Here is a 20944-nt window from a genome sequence, read left to right as displayed (position 1 = left end):
GCTATCCCGCGCCTTAGTTGGATTTAGAAGATAAGCGACGGCGGTAATACTAGTTTTGTCCCCGTAATCCGATAAAGGCTCCTGGGGGTAAGTCAATGCGCACCAACACAAACCCACCACTGCGCCATCCGTCATTCAATCAGCGCGCCCGGGCTGGGCACACATTAGGCTCAATTTGGCCGCCCAAATCGTTCACAACACAAAACAGTAAACTACAGATCGTGTGAAGGTCTATGGATCTAGTAATCATGAGTAAGCAATTTATACGTTATCTACTATGCTTAAAATGAATCAGGTATAAGAATACGTCAGAATGGATTACATATACAGGTATCTCTTACACATTGGAACATGTTACGCCAAACATGCGGACAAATTGAAAGTTTACATCAAAACAGACATGTGATGATTACAAAACAAATGTAAAAAGATTATCTCATGCGTTTCTACTTTTCTTGACAAGGCCACGTTTTAGTAAGAAATAACGACAGCAAAAAAGCTAAAACAAAGCTTCGATATCTGAGAATTAGCCCAAAGACCATGATTTAAAAGACAGTGAGCCGAAATTGTTGGAAAGTGTGGATATGTTAATTTCACCAATATTCCAAATATCACTTCAAGATTATAAAAAGTAAGTTCAAAAGCATATGATGATACACCTTATGCAGACAATTAAACCAGGCAGTAATTCAGTTTTAAACGGAAAAACAAGGAAGTCTACACTGGATTTGAAGGTAATGAGCTTGACGACTAAAAATGAGATCTACGCGAGGATTTAAGAACGAAACGCCCACCTTAAACCTTCTGTTTGCACCAGGAAAATTGACTGTTTTCCCCTCAAATGAAGTGGCAGATGAAAATAACGCTTTCTGCACCTTACCTTCTCTTCTAAGGAGGTACAAACTAGCGATATGTAGCCATGGCGACATGTCAAACACTCTGACGTCATGTGGGTTGTACTCTCCAGGGTTTCCCGTTGCTAGGGCGCTGTCCATTAAGGGGGCTTGTTCTAGCTTTCACAGATACGGCAACCTTAACTGGTTACTTAAGGTATTAGGTAAGTGCTTGCTACACTATCCTTTCTCTTTCCCACCCAAGGAGCAAACTAACTTTGTCCTAGCGAGGTGGTTCGAAGATCTTGGCAAATACAGCAGGGAATTTCAGCTACATCTTTAATGGCAGCTTGTTTTAAAAGATTTCAAAGCAATGGCAAACCAAACAACTTCTATTTTGAGAAGAGTTTTATTATTACTGACATAGCAGGTCTCACAGCCTCACTCCTGTACCCACATAGGGGTAACCCATCCCCTGGTCCTGAGAGCACAGCATCCACACAAGCCATCACAATATCTGCATTTGATAAACTCACTGATGTACATGATATTCACATCAATGTTCTGGCTTGTATGGGCCCTATGCTCTGGTTAAAAACACCTGACTTTTCCACAAGGCACGGCTCAAGTGCATTGTTTACAAATGTCGTATCTTCCCCACCTTGGCAGGGTTACAATTCAAGTCTGTACATTGGCATTGTACACATAGGTAGCTTGTGGTATCCTAAAGAGGTACGCTAACTCCTTTCTAGGATTACCACCTAGACAAACTTAAAGAAGATACAACAACTTCCAGCTTGTTATATCTTATCTTCTGTTTACACTTCTGAATGGCTGGTTGTTTTGTTTGGTGGGTTTGACAGTGAATCTACAACCAACCTTGGTACACTATACTGAGGAATCTGTAGCACTGAATATTTTCATCTTTGGGAACAACACATTGCCTTCACAGAAGCTCAAAGGAAGCAATCCCATACGTTTAGTGGTCTGTGCATGTGTGTATTTTCCCCTTTGCTCTTCCAGCTGATCTAACCTGCCATGTTGGATGTTTCAAAATCTACCTCTATATATACACACAGATTTGTCTCAATGAACAATAGTACCACAGTCCAGAGGCATATGACCACAGAGAAATGTGACCAAAAATTTCCATAAAAAGCAAAAAAGATAACAGAAGATGAAAGTAAATATCAAGTACAGTACCAAACTGCACACACAGTTCTGAAGAAATGGAACAATTTTGTCCACCTGACAATGATATAAGTGGAAGTATTAGACAATTTTGAGAAGGATGCTGGCTATGGTAGTCAATAGTCTGTATGGAAGGTAACTTCAAGTAAAGCACTGGCACACTAATGTTCACTGAGACATCATCACTGTTCCTTCACACAATGGCATATCCATACATCTATGCTAGAGTCTCAGACCCAGCCAAAATATCAAGCCCTAAAAGGATCCGCTCTGGAACTCCTGTAAGACCTCAAGCATAAGGCTGAAGTAGGAGACTGATGTCCCTTGCAATATTATGCGAGGGCCGCTGGGTTGTGATGCAACGTTGCGGGCAGGTGGGGCCGGTCTTCCAACTTGTCGTAGTCTAAATGGAACTCCTTGGCGACCTTTCTCCAGCCCTGGGCATCAAAGAAGTAGTACGTCCCCCTCTCATACGTGTTGGTTTTGACGTGGGGCTCCATCCCGGGCGCTCTCGTGATCCACACTCTCTCCTCCTTGTGGTACCTCCAGTCTCGGTTGTACCTAACATAAGTGTTATAGTGTTACAGTTTCATCAATTCAATGATTCAAAGGGTCCAGTAGATGCTTGGTTTGATAAAAAAAAGTTTGAAACAAGTTGTCTTTTTTCCTTTGCAAAATTCTTCAAATTCAGTCATTGAAAACAAAACAAGTGTGGCCAAGGAGTGTTGAGTTATGCCGATGAAGGTTAGATATCCAGGTGATTTTCCAAATCATATCCAGTTGCTTGAGTAACTGTTACCTTGCGATTGATGATTTCAATACCAAACGTATGTGTAAGAAGACTGAAAAGGCACCGATGTGCTCTTAACATCAACCTCCTCCTAGCACTTTTTTCAGTCTACTTTGCACAGAACTTTGCATAAAACAAAAAGCACTCAACAGATGTCAAAAGGCAACAGTCTCCCTTACTGCTTAAAGTAAGAATTGCCATAAGGCTCGAGATGCTTCTACTCCCATCCAATCAAGTTCTTCAAAACTCAGATTGGAATCAGCCATAACCCGACAAATTGCTTTCCAGTTTGCATAAACCACAACATCTGGCAGAGTAAACCCACCAATTCCATCTGGGAAGGTGTCAGCTTTTTTAAAAAGATTGTTTCAGATTGAAAAGTGTGGCAGTTCAGAAAAGAAAGTATCTGTGCGCAGCTGCTAATAATCCGCCGAAAGGCGGGCTGAGCAGTATTGAAGATGATGATGATGACAGACCATGGCTACCGCAATTACACCTTTGAATCCATGTACGTTTGTAATGGTCCACCGTTTCATTTTCAACCTGGCACCATTTTCAATCTCAAACCAACCTTTAAAAAAATGGAATTGGAGGCATTGCTTTGCCAGATTTTGGGCTTTAGGAGAGTTAGGAAGCCATTTCATGGCTACCCATTCTCCTGTTTTCCAACAGGAGAGTATGGGAGCCCCAGTAAACTTCACAGGATAGCACCCAGGCTAAATTTTGGAACTGAGTTTTCAGGAGAGGTTGATTGTATTGTTTTGTTTGGTTAGTAGTTTCTCTTATTTCCCTGTTTATGTTATTCTGTTTAAGTTATTCTGTGCAGGCCTCTTAAGCAGTGTGTTAAGCACTGAGTGCTTTTATCCCTGCATCAAGAAAACAGAAATAGATAAACATAACAAGAGGTTGATTGAACGGGTTGTTCTAGCACCACACTTACAACTCTGCAGCGGCAGCTAACTGCAGCACGTCCTGCGTTGCCGTGTAGAACATGAAGAACAGCAGGTCCTCGCCGTACCGGTTCAGCTTGATGGGCGCCAACTTGTGCCTGATGTGGATGTTAGTCAGGTACTCCGATGGGACGTGGAAGTCTGGAAATGTGTGCAACGGAATATCTGCCATCAGCGAAGCCTTATGCAACTGCTCCAGAATATGTCAATGGGGGTCTTTGATACTACCTAACTACAAACAAACAAACAAACAAACACACAGACAGTAATACCACACTAAAGAGTTTTAGGATCGTTTACCCATGCAAACATTTAAGACATGCACTCAACACAATACACTGGTCTCAAACCTTAGTCATCATTTTCTATTCTATCACAAGAAAAGAACAAAAAAAACACATACATCTAAAGAAAGAAAGAAAGAAATAGAATCTACAACTATAAGAGGAGTATAAAAATTGAATGCTAGTCACGTGCTGTCATGCAGGTAACTCAAAGAAACCACAAGGAACCTGTTATGAGCTGCCTTTACATGTAACAAAACAAATCATCAGCCTGAGGGGGGAAACAAGAGGGATGTTATATGTACATGTAAGTAGAATTCAAATTGCAAAGGGAAGAGCAGAAATGCCCCCTGACGAGTAGTTACCTATATCTTGTGCTCTGCACGGGTGGTCTGCCCATGGCCCACCAAAGTTATTATACAAGTTCCTGCCAAGGTAGACACAGAGTGATTAACTTGGATTACGTCCTCACCCTGTGCTTTACAGACTGGTTCTGTAAGATGGCTGTGAAGGAAGGGTCTGCAGACAGGACCATCTGATAGCAAGTATACACCATACAAACATACGAGGGGCTTTGGGGTAGCAATTCATGAAAAAACAACACACTTTACACAAGACTGCATAAAACATGGCAATAACATAAACCATGACCAGTGAAGTATTGTTTTTGGTTTGTCTGTGTGTGTGTCTGAGTGTATGTATGTGTGTGTTTGAGTGTCAGTACTGTAGGTATGTGTTCTGCCTAAGGGGGTAAAGTCAGCTATTGCCCTATTTCTATCATCGGCTCTTCTATTCAATAAACACACTTGAAAATAAGTCCTTACTCTGGAGAGTTGAGGTTGAGCCCTAGTGTGGTGAGGTCGCTCCCCAACGCGAGCGCCACCATGTTGGGGTCTGTCTCCGCCGCCCGTATGAAGGTGAGGAGCCCTACCATACCAAACTGGTCCGTTACCATACCTGCTGGGATGTTTCTTACCGTGCCTGCAGAATCATGATACATGTAATAACGAGATATAAAAACTGGATGCTTCATATCTGTATCAAAGCAAGCCACAAAGGAGAAATGATTTTCATTGCATCTTTAGGCATCAAGTTGCATAACATGAAGTTTAGAAAAGCATTACCTATCAGCATGGATAACTTTCATACAGTGGGTACAGGTTATGATCTATATTACAGCTAAACTTACAATTTACATGTCTTGATATTGGAGCATGTCATCTTCTACTGAATATGCATATCTTGTTTCTAAATGTAAAGCACTAATAAAAGAGTTGCATACGCCGTTTTACAATGTGGAATCCAAGCAAAATGCAGATGATGATAAATGGTTTGTTAGTATATAGCTCAGCTACACCACCCTTTGGGCTCTTTCATTTCCTGCTAATTAAAGCTCACTACTCCCACACAGCATTAATTAAAAACAAAGCAGTGATTGATAGTTCTTTGGATACCAGTCTGTTTCTATAGGATTTATTAGCCTCATATACGTTACACATTTTAGTACATTCATTTGCAGTCAGGAAACTGAACTCACACAAGAATGAACAGTGAACCAAATATCAGATTCAATATATCATGACTTGCTTTATGTTGGAGCTACAAAGGTTTGTGTCATTCAAAGCTTGAGCCAAAGAATTAGAGCCAGAACCAGTAAAAAGCAAAGATTGGTAAATCTTTTTGATTTCATTGTCCAACAAGGAAAGATTTCATATTATTTTGCTGCAATATGGTTATCTTTCCAAAACCAAGACTTACCGGGGGTATCAAGACATAAAAAGCACATTTTCTAACTACCGCACCATGGTTACCCTTTTACATCATTGATACATGCAAAGTTGTACCCTACAATCTGCAGCATTTTACTTTTTTTAAGAATCTGACATTTTAATACATTTGTACCACTCTTAAAAAATGTGACCTTACTTGACTTTTCAAGGACTTTGTGGGCTAGAAAACAGGGTTCTATCACTACGGAGACATTGATGCCTTTGAACCTACCGTCAGGTAATGTCTGTATACCTCTCTTCTGGGACTTGTCTACTGGGAACTTGGCCGGATCTGACCCTGTCCCTGTAGGGTACACAAGGACAACATGAACTTTCTGCTGACCCAAAAGTCTGGCAAAATGGACACACACAAACACACACCAACCCCATGCCGTGATCACTGCAAAGGAAACGTAAACTTTAGACACGGTCTCTACAAAGACGTACAATGTTGTTACTACTCCTACCACTGCAAAACAGCCACACGGAACACACCAAAATACTGTGTGCACAGTTTGCTACACAACACTTCAAAGCAAAATCACAACAGGGGAAAAAGAAGGGAATTTTGTACCTCCTTCATCGTTTGCCAGAACTGCTGTTGGGAGTGGTGGTAAAAAAGTTATCATCTCACTTCACAGTAGATTCAATCAAGGCCACACAAATTGGTTCAAATACAACAGAGAAAGGGACACTTGTTTCTTCACCACAGCCTTCACCTTTCCCCAAAGTTTCAGTAATTGTTAGATCTTACCAACATTACCCCCCACTATACAGCCACACTGTTCTTACAACTGATAACAAGTTTGTATTTCGGTAAACTAATCTGACCTTTAAGCTAAGAACCCTTTTACACTCCACCAGCTAGCCACCTTATACCCAGCTTACATGAAGGGCACTGGCATAAAAGGGCTTAAGACATCTAACACAGTCAACAAGCTACAACCTTTTAAAAGTCAACAAGAATAACAAACATGACCTTTGCCAAATTAGGGTCAAGTTTCTTCACACAGAAAGGTCAAGAATAATCCTCCATACGACCCGAAGGTCGTGAATGTGGGACTTACCTTTGAACTGTTTAAACCCTGGTGAGTCTGACTTTATCCAGCTGAAGTCTGCCATACCTTGGGGTGGAAGGGAGAGAGCTTTTCAAGCCCAACAAAATGGATGGCCGTTAGTTGCATGCCTGTACTATCCAGACTCAACCCTCTATAATCACAGTCAATCCTTCGCAAGACTTAACAACAATTATATTCAAACCCATTGATAATATCAGTGTTTAATCTTTGCCATAGATTTAATTACCATTCAAAGAAAGCTGTTCTAACCTTAAGCCTTCAGGGCATAAGGTCATACTACTACCCTGTGGTATACTAGCTACATTTGGAGTTTTTTATGTTTAGCCATACCTAGTATGGCTCAACATATTGTTTTTGTTCATGTTCTTCTTCTTCTTCTTCTTCTTCTTCTTCTTCTCCTCCTGCCAAATCTTCAAATGGATTCAACTCCGCCATTTTTTAACCAACCGACCTGAAATTTGGCATGGAGGTAAAGAAAGCAAATACCCTCAGGTGATTTTAAAATTGCTTTGAAACAGCCCTTAAAATCATTTTTATGGAGGTTTTTTGGGGCATTTTTAGACAATTTGTATATTTTGGGCTCCTGTGCCCTGGTATTGCTAGCAAGTGACCTGAAATTCGGTACAAGGGTGCCTTGAACATGTCCCTACAGGATTTCAATCACAATTCTGGTGTACATCACTTCAGAATGCTTCATTTTGGGGACTTTTGGACCCATTTTCAGACCAAAAACAGGCCAAAAGTGGTATCCACGTTCCATGTTCTATTTGCTGCTGGCCAAGGAATCCATGTTCTATCTAAGGATCCCCGCGTTCCATTTGCTACTGGCCAAAGAACACTGTTCTATTTAGGTCACCTGAGGTCATATTGCAGGAACACACGCAAGCCTTTGCAGTAAGAAGCTCTTGGGGTCTCGCAGAACTTGTAGAAAGAATTTTTTTGCACGGGTGATTTTGGAACAGTCCATTTATGCATCAGGAGGGAGATTGTCGAAGTATAATGCTCTCGCAAATGTTGCCTTTCTACATGCAGTTAATATTTCGATTTGCCCAGGTATTATTTTGGGACAGCACACTTCTTGCATGGGGAGGAGTATGGCTAAACATGCTGTATTTGCTCAGGGGCAAATGACGGCCTTTCTAGTGTTTCCTGGTTTTCTAAGCCATGTGAGCAGGCATACCATAGAGCTCTGTAGGCTAGGATAAGGTTCTGTGAGGAATAAGACAATGGATCCTGTACCCACCTCCCGCTGATGATACTGCCGTACTTGTGGGCTGGATGGTGCAAAGGCAAAATGTCAAATCTGTCATGTATTTCTGATCGTTTTTCCTCATTTCTGCCATGTAATATCATCAATCATTTCATGCAGAAATTCGTCTAAGCATTTCCATGGAGTTTCACAGTACATTTGTATTTCATTCTTATTTTGTTACCTGCAGATTACTGATATCTACTGCTGAAAGAGAATCCTTACCCCATTCACAAAGAGAATATTTCTTAATCAAAAGTTGATAAAATGCAGCGACTGTGTCAAGTTTCTTGCATGACACAATTGTTATTCACACATCGCTCAAACTGTACTCACTGTTTTGTTTGCATTCTCATCTCTGTTATTTTCTTGGTCTGAAAAAATAAAATGCACAAAGAGTGAGATTTGATATGAATCTCCATTTATGGTCAATCGGGATTAAATGAAACATGGAGTCTATTCTCAGCCACATGTCTTACATAAAGCCGCCAGTATTAAGATAGACTCACTCTGTGTCCCTGGTAATGCTGGAAAGTCTTCATTATGGATGGTAAACTCCTGCTGGGGTTCACTTGGGGGTTTGGCCACCATACCAGCTGTAATGTAAATGACGGAAATAAGACTTCATAACCCCATACCTGGCCCAGACCATAAACCAGAGGTACATTGCCAAAGGGTACAGATGAACAACATGTTTTATCCTTCTTTCTGTGATCACAATGCATGTCAACAGCACATGATGTCAACTGACACATCTTTCTTTCTGATTTCATGAAATAAAGACATCTAATTTCTGTAAAACAGGAACCTTAAAAAGGGGAGTACCAACAAGCATCAACAATCACAGGTTCCTAGAGTTGAGCCTTACCATACGCTCTACCAGGCATATTGGAACCAACGGTATTGGAGCCACTTTCACTACCACGCCGATCACTCAAAGCAGGGAAATCTGCAAGATACGAGAAGTTTGTGTCAGTCTGAGTCAATCTGCTGCTTACAACAATTTTCTAAACTGTTTCTTTCTTATTTTCATCAACAACTCAAAGCCTTGCAAATTGACAACACAGCAGAAAAGCATAAATCAGAGATGACCAATAAGTAACATTGGAAGTCTAGTGGGTATACCGTATCAACTACATGTCGTGTTATAAGATCACAGTTGTTCTAATATAAAGGAAATTCATTTAGAATTATTTGTTCTGTACCACATTTGTGTAACTCCCCCCGCCCCAACCCAGAACACACCGTGTTTCAGTCTCTAGAGATTAGAAACATGCATAAATGACACTGTTGCTTCTTGTAATAACTAAACTAAAACTAAACTAACAGTATCCGTAACCCTTGCCCTATAGTAAGCAGGGCTGAAAATACCCATCTGCACCTGCTATGTATTTGAAAGAAAACATTTTGATACTGCAGAAGAAATACAAACAACTAAAGGGCAGGTCTAGGCTTAAATGTCCATGCTAGGCATCAGACATGACATTTTGCAGGTAGCAGAAGAAAGTGTTTCGAGCCCCGCAGTTCACCTCCATCAAACTCCATTCCCCCGGAAACCACAGCAGTTTCGGCACTGTGCTGAGGTACTTTTTCCTCAACACTGGTGACACGATGCTATTTGGTATGGTAGAAAGTTGGTAAAGAATGTGAACCAGAGAACTGTGCAGTATTGCCCTGCAGGGTACTAGGCACAGTGATGCAGGCAATGTTGAGCTTTACCTCGCGTAGTTGACACGAAAATCGTGTCCGAAGTACTGAATACTGCAGTTCTACCAAATAGTGTTGTTCAAATCCCACCCAGTATCGAGAACACCTCAACACCGTGCCGTGATTTCCATGCAAAAGGAGTTTCCTGGGGTTCACAGTTATCCAAGTTGTGACAAAAGTGTCCAGCTGTACCGTATGTCCAGGGATGTTCCCAGGTGCTGCCGCTCATCTGTCCAATCTTCCGGTTGCCGGACGTGTTAGCGGACTGTTTGTCAGATTTTACTGAAAAAATAAGTCATTTTCACTATCCAGTGCGGACGGGGACAGAAACCCGTCCTCCAAGCATGTCCATTTCCAACCTGACAGACGGATACAGGCCCTGGGGACATTCCGATCGACATGAGTCACAAGCTGTCGTGAGCCATGTGAAGACCGAGGAAAGTAAATCACGCTTACTTCTACCATCGTTACACGTACAACAGCACTTACCTGCGCTACTGAAGCCTGACCCACTCCCAACAGATCCCATACTTCCCAATAGGCCCTAAAGAAATAAAACAAATGGACAAATCTTCACCTACATGGCAAAGTAAAATGAAGGCATGAACATAAGAAAGTAACCATTGTTCTTAAACAAACACAGTAACCTTATTTATAGAGGAGCTAGAAGTTTAACTATGGATTTACATTTGTTGCACAGGTTTAGTGGTACATTTGTATTCAAACAGAAAACCTTTGGTAGCAGCCTTTTTTGGTGGTGATCTCAGAGAACAAGAGAGAAACTAACTTTGACAATATAATGACTAAAAGCAAAGCTGTGCTGGTGAGATAGCAAAGACTGCTTCATGCTATACTAACTTGATCCTTGTTTTTCAACATTTATAAATACTACTTCTTTTAAGCGCCGATAAAATACGCATGTAGATGAACATGGTACCGGTGTATTAAGTTTATCATGTTGTTACGGCATATTGGCCTTCAACCCGTTTTTCAAGTGCTGACAAAACATGCATGTAGATAAACATGGTATGAAGACTAACATATTGTTATGGCATATCGTTGCTAGCTCTTTTGCATTCAATTGACAACCTTTACAACTACCTCTGAAAAGCGAATGCAGAACATAAGGACCTGAAAGCCATGTTTTGATAGATATAATATCAGGGAATGCTGCAAGTGTGAGCTGGATTATTCCTATTCTACAGCAGGTGGCACTGATCAATGCAAGACAGGTGTGCCTTAAAGCACTGATAATGGAAATTAACAGCAGAATGTGACTTTCAGCATTAGAGGGGGTACATTCATCATATACAGAGAAACACCAGTATCAACTGTATTGTACATTTTACATACAAGATACAAAAACTGCTGTAGGAAATATCCATCAGTAAAAACATTTGATGCTTATACATTTGATGCTAAACACAAAATCCCCTTTTCAGGATATGATATGACCCAGCTTAAAACAGTATGCTGTATCTTTACATCTTTTTTAAAATCATCAAATATATAACTGGATTAACAGTGGGTACATAATCAAGACAGTCACTGTACTATCTTAAATTATGAACTATTCATTTCTATTCATTGGCAAATGTTACAATACAAATACAATCCCTTTCAGCCAGTCAAAAAATATAGGAACAATCACAAATACATATATAGATCATCATCAGATGACCAATAACTCATAACTAGTTTCTAGTGAGTTATGGAATATTGGATCAGGAAGGATGTGCTGAGGCAGACATGGACTGACCTGGCTGCTGAAAGGTTGGTTTCTACTGAGACCCAGACCTGCTAGAGCTCCTAGTGACGTGGGATTCCTGTAGGGCACACAGGGGAACAGGTTCTGTAAGTCACTTATAATAATATGCAACCTACAAATATGACTGATGTCCCTGTAGCTCAACTGGTAGCAGCCTTACAGTTAAGCTCAGATTACCCAAACAGAGTATATCTAATACACAAATGAAAAAAAAGTAAAAGTAAAGGTGAACCAGTTTAGCTCAATGAAGAGCTACTCTTCCACTGGTCATGACAGAGAGGACAGATGCAATGTACAGTATCTAAAGGTTCATTGTACTGGGGAAACTCCCCTAGCTCTTTTCGATGAGTACGATGAACAGTGGGGCTGTGGATCTTGGCTTAACGTCCTGTCCAGAAGACTGCGACCCTTTCCAGTAGTGTGCATGTCAGGTGAACGACATAGCCAGGATCAAACTCACGGCTTCTTGGTCCAGAGGCAGGGCAACTAACCCCTGGACTACGCCCACTACGCTAAATGATCTGCTATTGCTCATTTGCTTGTTTATGAAGGTAAAACCTACCCAGGTGCCTGAGGCTGTAGATTAAGAATGGGCGAGCTGCGACTATTTGGACTGGCCAGCCCGGACGGCATCTTGTTGTTCCTGTTGGGAATGTTGAGTCCTTGCATGCCCTGTGTCTGGTTAACCATGCCACGGGGACCCATGGACAACAGCCCTCTGCAAACAACAACGTCAGATTACTCTCTGTACATTCAAATAGACATAAGAAGAAATGATCAACAGTACAATGTAGAATACTGTAACAGTAAATGCAGAAATTTTCGCAGTTTTATGTGAGCGGTTTTCGAGGTGATTGCTCCACCACAAACTAAAATTCCACCGTGAAAATTTTTGTTCTGTCTTCTGCCCACAGATAGTTACATGCATTGTATAGTATTATGATGCATTTACACTATCATGTCTTGTCAGCTTTGATTACAAAAAGTGTGACCTGCATATAGCAGACTTCAAATATTGCAGTGGTTACTCCCCAAGGGTATTGTTAAATCACCTGCATAATATCCGCCACAAATCCAATAAGAAGCTTATATCTATTATCTGCAAAACTAGCATTAAGCAGTAGTCAATCTGAAGTACTTGATGATAACATGCACTGTATGGAGAAAAATAACTATAACAAAGACTGCAGTACCTGCTAGGAGAGGAAGGGGGCATGCCTGCAGGCACAGGGGGCATGTTGCTGACCCCTGAGTTGGACATGCTCCTGTTGAACTGTTGCTGGGGGTTGGCCACCCCTCGCGGCCCCACCTGCATGCCTAGTGCCCCCATACCTGTGGACAGACACACAATCTTTAATGACACTGCAGCAGACTTAACCTGTAGGATTCTACCTGTGTCCTACCGTTGGTAAACCCCCCATTTCCAAGTTAGAAGATCAATCAACAAATTTAATACAAAAAGAACAATTTTTTTAGCCTGGGTGCCATCCTAGATTACCGGGTACTACCGTTTCTATATTTACCGGTCCAGCAAAACATACCAGTTTTGTACCGGTGCTCATCCCTACCCAGTAGTAATCTAGGATGGTACCCAGGCTACAATTTTTTTACAATCTGTGTGTATTGTTGTCTTTTAGATCACACCTTTACATAGTGTGTCACTAATAAAATCAAGGGTCACAGTGACCGTCACACAAATCCACTTTTGGTTGCTTAAAAGTTGCTCAGCGATCATCGTCCTGTAACATGTTGGTAAGTTACAAGTAAAGGTGAAATAAAAAATAGTGGGATGTCTGAAGTTTGTGAGAACCTACAAACTCAAAACATTAAGTTAATGTTGATCTGCATAATATCAAAAGATACACTGCGTATACTTCGTACGGACTTCCTGAAGTACTGACTAAACAAAGAAATGTTGTAATAAGCAAATCATCATCATTATCTACTGGCAAATATTGCAGATTGATATTTAGTGTACTACAGCAAGATACAACCATACAGAAAAGTGTTTTTATCTTCCAATACGAGGTACAAATCGTAATAAATTTGTTTCAGTGCAAGTCACATTCCCAAACAATCACGAGATACATGTATTTGCATGCCATTTTTTGAAGTATGTCAAAATTTATCTAGAAGTTTGAAACCCTTTCTGGCTTAAAAGGTCTTTGATAAAAGTTAGTGCTGATACAGCAAGAAAGGGCACTCTACAATTTTTACCCAGAAGGTAGATGTAGATACCAATATCACCGGCATCCTTCTCTTGTGAAAGTCTCCATTACATGAAACTGTGCTCAAAACTACCTAATCTGTCCATAAATCATCAGCAAAACATCCATTAGTTTCTGTGGCATATAAATCTCCTTAATTTCTAACAAAACCAAGAGCATGTGCGACATATTGTCTGCAAGGCATCTTGCGATGTACTACGCTGTGCAACATCATAAGGTTTATAAATCACTCATACACCACTTACCACCAAGGCCCTGGTTACCATAGAGACCAGCAAACTGGGACATCTGGAAATGGAATAAAACACTCATGATGAAGTGCAGAGACAGCTTCTGCACTGACATTTTGACATGAAAAGGTAATTGATCTGTTTCTGCTAACTTTCAAGATGAGACTGCATATTCCACGTAAAGGTAGGTAAATGTAGTTCCATAGCCTTTTTGAAGACGTAGGGGTAGTGGGTTGTTATCCAAGGTGTCTAGGGCACGGTAATGGGAGGCGGAGCCTAACCCTCTCTTTCTACTGCCTTTTACCTTCCCAAGTTACCCATTTTTACACCTGGTGGAGTGAGGAAAGTCGTGTATAGTGCCTTTCCCATGGGCACAACACCGATGACATACCATGGGATTCGAACCCAGGACCTCTGGGTTCTGAGTCAAAACACCCTAACTGTTACGCCAACAAGACGCCACCACATGTATATTCCTCGTAGAACATTTTAAAATCCTATCATTACATGATCGTACTTTCGTCCATCGTTCCTATTTCATTAGAGAGTCTTCCAGGTGCCCCTCTGGGAATGACAAGAACATTATAGGTCAGCCGCAGTAATCACTTCTGCTAGATATCTGAGGTCATGGGAGTCCATTTCTTGATGAGATCTGTTGCTTTGGGAAGCAGACACTTAGGAGTTCTGAGCATACTGAATAAACCAATATCATATATACTGCAAATCTTGAAACTTTCAAGGTGGTTTTATTTTTGTGGTGACCTTACAACCATGCATCCATGGCACCACGAATATGCCTTCCCAATGTACACTGTGTATTACTACTGTACTACAGAATCGATTCAACCGTGAATTTAAAACACCACGAAATCCTCCTTTTCCCTCCTTATGCAAAATAAAACCATCCCAATACTATATGAATTTACAGTAGTAGCTTTAGTACTTGGTACATCAAATAGTTGTTACAGGAGAACAAGTAGACAGAGCTACTTTTCATTAAAAAAATGAAAGGAGGCTGCTGGTGTGAAAGCTAGCTGCAAGAGGATTATACTATATTTATAGTTGTGTTTTGAGATGGTTACACAAATAAGAACAAAAATTCATGGACATGCATCTGGATTCACATCTTTCCCTAAAAATAAAATCTAATCACTTCTTTCTTAGGCCATTAACCACACAAAAACGCCATGAAAACCGTCTGAACACTTTTGCATGGCCTTATTGGAACCCTCAGCAATGAATAATTAATGTCACATTTTTACGGTTTGGAAATGTGACCCTAGGATAAACCAGCACTCCAGCAGTTTTAAAGACGCAAACTCTTTCAAGATGTTAACTACTGAACTTTTGTTTAAATCTTGAGGTGCTGGTGGTGAAGAATGGATGAGCTGTACCTGATCTTTGTCTGGTCTCTGAGGAGGGAAGACCTGTTGGAAGTACATGGTGGGATCCCCATACTGCTCATTATCCTGCTCCTCTCCAAACCCCTGCAGATACAAACAGAACACCGCTTGTCATCAAATGATAATCATTTCTCATGGCTTGAAATTAATATTTGGGAATAGGTGCACAGGTGCACCCAACCTAAAAATCAAGGTGCATAAAAAAATTGGTTGCACAACATAAGATAAAGTAGAATGTAAGCAAAACATTATTACAGACCCCTGCCTCAATCTTTAATTCTATAGCTAGCTTCAAAATTTTGTATTACATCGAAGTAAAAGAAAGGTTATATTGCTTTTTCTGATACTTATACTTCAAGAATATTCTGTACAATAGTGTGTGATAGTTAGTACCTTTACCCTATAGCCTACAAAATATCTATAGTAGGTACACCAGTGCATCCAGTCAAAAATTAGCTCCAACTTTGGGGGCACAAATTTCGTACACATGCACACAGTATTTCGACTCCTGTAACATCAACCAGAAGTCAAAAATTTGCATCCCATATGCTTGTGAAGCTATTTCATTAGCATGGGGCAGTAAGTCCAACACTGTGTTAATAAGCAAAATATTAAGTTAGCATGATGCACTAACAAACAGAGAACATCACCAGTAAATGGATGGATCATTCTTTCTTATGTCAGGCACTTAGTTAGCCTGAGTGTCATCCTGTTCAGTTCCAGGCTCTGCCTTCACAGAACAGTTCTATGAAGGCAGAGCCTGGAACTTAACAGGATGACACTCAGGCTAGCACTTAGTGGAGTGCAGCTTTTAACTTGATATGCAGAGACTGAACTCAAATTGACGGACCACTGTTAGAGGTCTCAGCTTAAGTGATATTGATTGTTTCTCCAGTGTGCAAGCCAAAAGTAGAAAAGGTATGCACTTTTAAGATGCACTTTGTTGCCCTTGTAAAGTAATGGTGTAACAAGGGGCAGTCTTGAGGAACACGTATCCTATAGTATAGTGGTCAGCCATTGTTCCCAGTGGAATTGGCCGTTTGAACACCCAATCCCGTTCTGACATTTTGACATTTGCATTCTGGCATTCATCGCACAGTCCTGTTTGTGTTGTCCCATCACTCTCACAATGGCATTGATGATCTGTGAATTAATCTATGACTAGAAAATACATGTAACCATTGTCTTTATTGGATATTTCTCACCTTTTTTCTTCCAGAGCCGATGAGATTCATGTTTTTTCTGCTACCAGGCGAGTTTTCCTTCGGTCCTTGAAATCCAAACCTAGGCAGGAAACAGAAGCCATTCATTATGCAAGGTCATTATCATCATAAGCTCTTGATTAAATAAAAAAAAGTGATTGACAAAAGCTGACATTCATCCGATAAAGAAAAGCTACATTCACACAGCTCTGATCCTCCTACTAGATGCTGCATAGTCTGCACTTGATTGTCACAATTATGCATCACACATCTTGATTTTGGCAGGCATGGATTCTTACATGTGACAAGCTACGTCTGTATCAGGGTTGTCCTTAGGGGTTGTACCTCATTGTAAAGGTAGAGCAATGTGTAGAACTAGAAGAGTTTTTGAACAAAATTGTGGCTGAGCAAGCTTTGGAGTTACACTGTGTAAATTAACAGCAGGATACCATTAGCAACCCCAGGACATCGGATCATCCCAAAGGAGCCAAGTCTCAGAGTTAGGATCATGCTACAGAATTAGTTCAAGCATTCCGCTTGCATTTGCACATCTGGCATTCAAGTCAAGGTGCAGAACACAGAGATCAGCACAACGGACAGTCCCAATGTACTCACTGTCCCATCCCAGCCATGCTGGTAGGTATTGTCATACACCTGTGTGTAGATAGATAACATTGGATACACAGTTTACATAATCAATGAAACAAAAAGTAACAAAGAAATCAAAATATTGAGGGCCGTATTCTTGTCTTCAGGGCACAGTTCTTCTTGTGCATCTTGATTGACTCAACTTTATTTGTATATACTAGTAAATTGTGTCTGACACAAAATGTGTGCAAGCAAGTGGCAGGACAAACATAGCGGTCTTACCATCATTTGTCTGTAGACTACTTTGGACAGTTAATGTACATTTTTTCCTGATCTATGTTCTAGGAGTATAGTGCTAGGAGGAGAAAGACTGAAGTGGACGACAATGGGTAACCCTAGCACAATTCTTCATCATAGACCTCAGCATACATGTAAATACATGCTCGCACCGCATTAAACAGGTGGAGAAAAACTTACAGACCATGCATTTTCATTTCCAGAAGAGCAGATATTTCTTCCTATGGATTAAGCATTGGGTTTTAAGATAAATGATGTTTTGAATGAATTGGATGATAATTGGTGGCGTTACATTGCATAATGATATACAATGCATTCCTGTAATAATACATGTACATGTATATACTGGATGCTCTTCCATGTCCCAGACTGTGCATGTATGCAATGAGCAAGTATTTGACAATTAACCATCTAACAAAGTGGCACAGTGGGAACAGCTATTGACAGTATGAGGTCTGGCTATCTGAGGTTTTCAGACCCTACTCAGCCCATACCAATACACATGAAAGTGACATGATGCTGTGCTGATGCTATCTGCAGAAGAGAAGCACAGTAACATGTGAACTTATGCACAGACAGTCATGGTACATTTTCACTTGACAGTTCCATATGTCTTCACATGTGATGTCCACACTGTACCATGTACTTTGGGAAGATGTGGGTCATAGAATTGGTCCTTCAATTCACCAAACAACTCCTTTCCTGTCAAGTTACGTTGCGTTTGCTACATCTCATTCTGTAAATACTTTTCGTATGACGTCATTTATGCCATGTTGGATTACAGTGTACGTTTGAACATGCTGCTGCTACTATAATCCAATTATATACCAACGTGGTTGCCGGTTTATTCAAATTACATGACGTCAATGAAAAGTCTGTATATCTTGGGAACAATTTTGCTTAAAAGTCTCTCGCTTTCTTCTGGATGCTGTTATAATTACAAAAAAAGGTTATTTTTCTCTGTATCAATATATCTCTATATTCCTAACTTATAAGGTAGTAGTTAAAAGCTGAAATATCATCATATTCCTTTTAAGCTTTTCCAAACTCAAAGCGACCAGTGTTATCACATTCCTTGATATTCAGACCTTCCCTGTAACAGTAATGCAAGACACACAGCAGCAAAACTGATCAGCTGACAAGTCTGCGAGCTCTAATTCTTAATGACATTTTTGGCACTCCTGCTTGCTTACTTTTCTGTGAATCATTGCACAGTTTTTAGAGAAATCTGACGATATTCACAGGTCTCCAAGCCCCGTCCAATGTAATGACGGTAGATATTCATGTGAAAAATATGCTAGAGAGTAGAGTATTCGGCAATGTTTTTAATTCCGCAATCTTCTGGCGATCAACAAATTCGGCCAGAGCTTGGCAACTGTGTGGCAGGGGCACAAGCAATGTGATATGAAGGGAGAAGTATTTGACTACTCTGCATCAAAGACAGTATTTGGGAGTGTAAATCTGTTAAGTTGTTTACCTGGGGTACCTCATAGTCATTCACAAAGAAAGCTTCATCAGACATATTCTTAAGTTCTGATAAACAATAAAAAGTCACAAATGTGTAAATCACGACATAGGATGCATCATGTGGTAGAAATAATATCCTTTGCACTGCACTGTTACGTAACTATAGATCTACAGGGTTACCGGACTTTTCGTACTCTAGTTCTTTCGTCCTTGTTATGAAGGTTTTGTACTCAGAGGATGCTTGAGTATGCAACAAGTCACACAATTTTAAGAGTTCTTATCAAATTTCTCCAAAACAAACCTACACCGTTGCATTGTCTGAGTATTTTACCTTGGAAACAAGCACTCAACTGACGCGCGGGGAATTTTCATGTTGCTGGCTCCCCCATCTTGGTTGTTTATGCATGTAGCAAATCGCTCATAGGCACCTTACCAAGTTTGTATGAGTAGATAAGCAGACGTAGATAAAACTTTAACAAGAAAATTGACTGTATGAACATTTTGAAAAATGCTAGGATGTAACGTTATAAATCTTATTTGGGGAAATTTACCAATGGCCCGGATTATGGCAATTTGTCTAACTAAGGACGGCAACTACAATAGTACAAGCAGTCGGAAAATGCTTTCAAAGTACAATTTAATCAAATATGGAATAAGATGTGCTGTAAAAGAACCATAACAAGGACGAAAGAACCATAATGAGGATGACAGAATGGGTTATGTGACGAAAAGACCTTATATTCTGATATCATCTATAGCACGAATTATATGAATTCTGTATCTGCATTTGTATCTATATAGCCGGTATAAAGGCCATTCGGCGTAACATACCAGCTTCGCAGGCACGCGGCACAGCAGCAGCTGGTTATATTACGCCGAACGACCTGTCACGTCTAACCTTCGCATATCTTACTGCATGCATTGTTTAAAGCTGTCTAATGAGGATGCTTCCACAGTACTTGGTTGCAACGAGTTCCACTCTACGGTCGTTCAAGGAAATGTGATATGATGCACGTACTTGAATAAAATTTAGTCCACTCATTTTATACAAGAAAATTGGCTTGATTGTTCCTGTTTTCAAAACCAAATTGCACACACTTTTTGTTACCTAACTTGGCCAAACAGCCTGGGCATAATACATTTTTCACCTTGCTTGTCTTCTGAATCTTTTAACACGAACAAAAGCTACCAAGCATTGTTTACGATCCTTTCAGCTGCTACACCCCCCTCCCCACCTTAGCTTCCCATTAGTAAGCCATATCCAAAAACCGACATCCTCGTTTTGTACGCAACATTACAACAAAATGAAGCTCCAGTGTGCACCCATACCTGCATAAACTATTTTTGAGGTGCCTTAGAATTAATGTCTGGTCCAAAATAAAGCTAAACTGGAGTAAGTAAGCACAAAATCTCACCTTCAAATTCGTCAATCTCGTCAAAATTCTGCTACCTCCTATCCAACATGGCTTCCTTTGCCATCCATGACCTTTCACCTATGACGCATGCTTTTGGCTACGCCTATGGTGCGGATCCTTAGCGGGTCGGCAGGTGCAGGGGCTTTCACGACACAAGCTTCCCTGTTCGCTCAATTCGAATATAACAAAGGAATTTCTTATAGAAGAGGACTGATGTTTTGTTAGATATAATCTAAGGCATAAACTGGAAGCTAATAACATAACATGGCGACTATTCAATGTAATTGGGCATTATTGTGGCCCTGATTGTTCTTCAGTTTCTACTGTATTTACTGGTTCTTTTATTGGCGATTTATGCATCCTTTACTCATTCAGAGAGTCATGAAGTCGAAAGAACATGTACTAAAACTTTAATTTGAATCTCTCTCCCGTGGGGAAACTCGGATACGTAAGTTGAACCTTTGTTTATTTATGAGAAGATCAAATCGGCATGC

At 40.5% G+C, this 20944-nt stretch overlaps 1 protein-coding gene across 10 annotated transcripts; it reads right to left on the bottom strand.

Annotated features, from left to right (window-relative positions):
- Positions 1-1223: 1223 nt before the first annotated feature.
- LOC136439971 (CCR4-NOT transcription complex subunit 2-like) lies at positions 1224-20579 on the bottom strand. 10 transcript variants are annotated; one of them, XM_066435677.1, is made up of 21 exons: positions 20451-20536; positions 17299-17337; positions 16687-16765; positions 15473-15565; positions 14094-14136; positions 12814-12952; positions 12183-12338; positions 11612-11678; positions 10342-10396; positions 10045-10134; positions 9014-9094; positions 8655-8741; positions 8482-8519; positions 8140-8170; positions 6885-6962; positions 6392-6415; positions 6050-6121; positions 4873-5029; positions 4414-4475; positions 3755-3929; positions 1224-2585 (listed from the first exon to the last, which is right to left on the bottom strand). In XM_066435677.1, the coding sequence occupies exons 2-21, from the start codon at positions 17331-17333 to the stop codon at positions 2357-2359; spliced, it is 1791 nt and encodes a 596-aa protein (XP_066291774.1). In that variant the 5' UTR covers positions 17334-17337; positions 20451-20536; the 3' UTR covers positions 1224-2356. The 10 variants fall into 10 exon arrangements, with proteins under 10 accessions (XP_066291774.1, XP_066291777.1, XP_066291775.1 ...); XM_066435680.1 differs by having other exon boundaries at positions 3755-3905; XM_066435678.1 differs by having other exon boundaries at positions 6392-6412.
- Between the last annotated feature and the right edge of the window lie 365 nt (positions 20580-20944).

The sequence above is a fragment of the Branchiostoma lanceolatum genome, chromosome 8 (genome assembly GCF_035083965.1).
Source record: "Branchiostoma lanceolatum isolate klBraLanc5 chromosome 8, klBraLanc5.hap2, whole genome shotgun sequence".
Taxonomy (NCBI): domain Eukaryota; kingdom Metazoa; phylum Chordata; class Leptocardii; order Amphioxiformes; family Branchiostomatidae; genus Branchiostoma; species Branchiostoma lanceolatum.
This window is presented reverse-complemented; position numbering and strand designations above follow the sequence as displayed.

Bases quoted from the DNA above. Each gene is read 5' to 3' on its own strand.
- LOC136439971 (XM_066435677.1), bottom strand. From the start codon at position 17,333: ATGACAATACCTACCAGCATGGCTGGGATGGGACA. The intron at 4,476-4,872 runs GTAAGGACTTAT...CTACCTTGGCAG, and splicing joins CTCAACCTCAACTCTCCAGA to GAACTTGTATAATAACTTTG. The intron at 2,586-3,754 runs GTAAGTGTGGTG...CACTTATGTTAG, and splicing joins TTAGCTGCCGCTGCAGAGTT to GTACAACCGAGACTGGAGGT.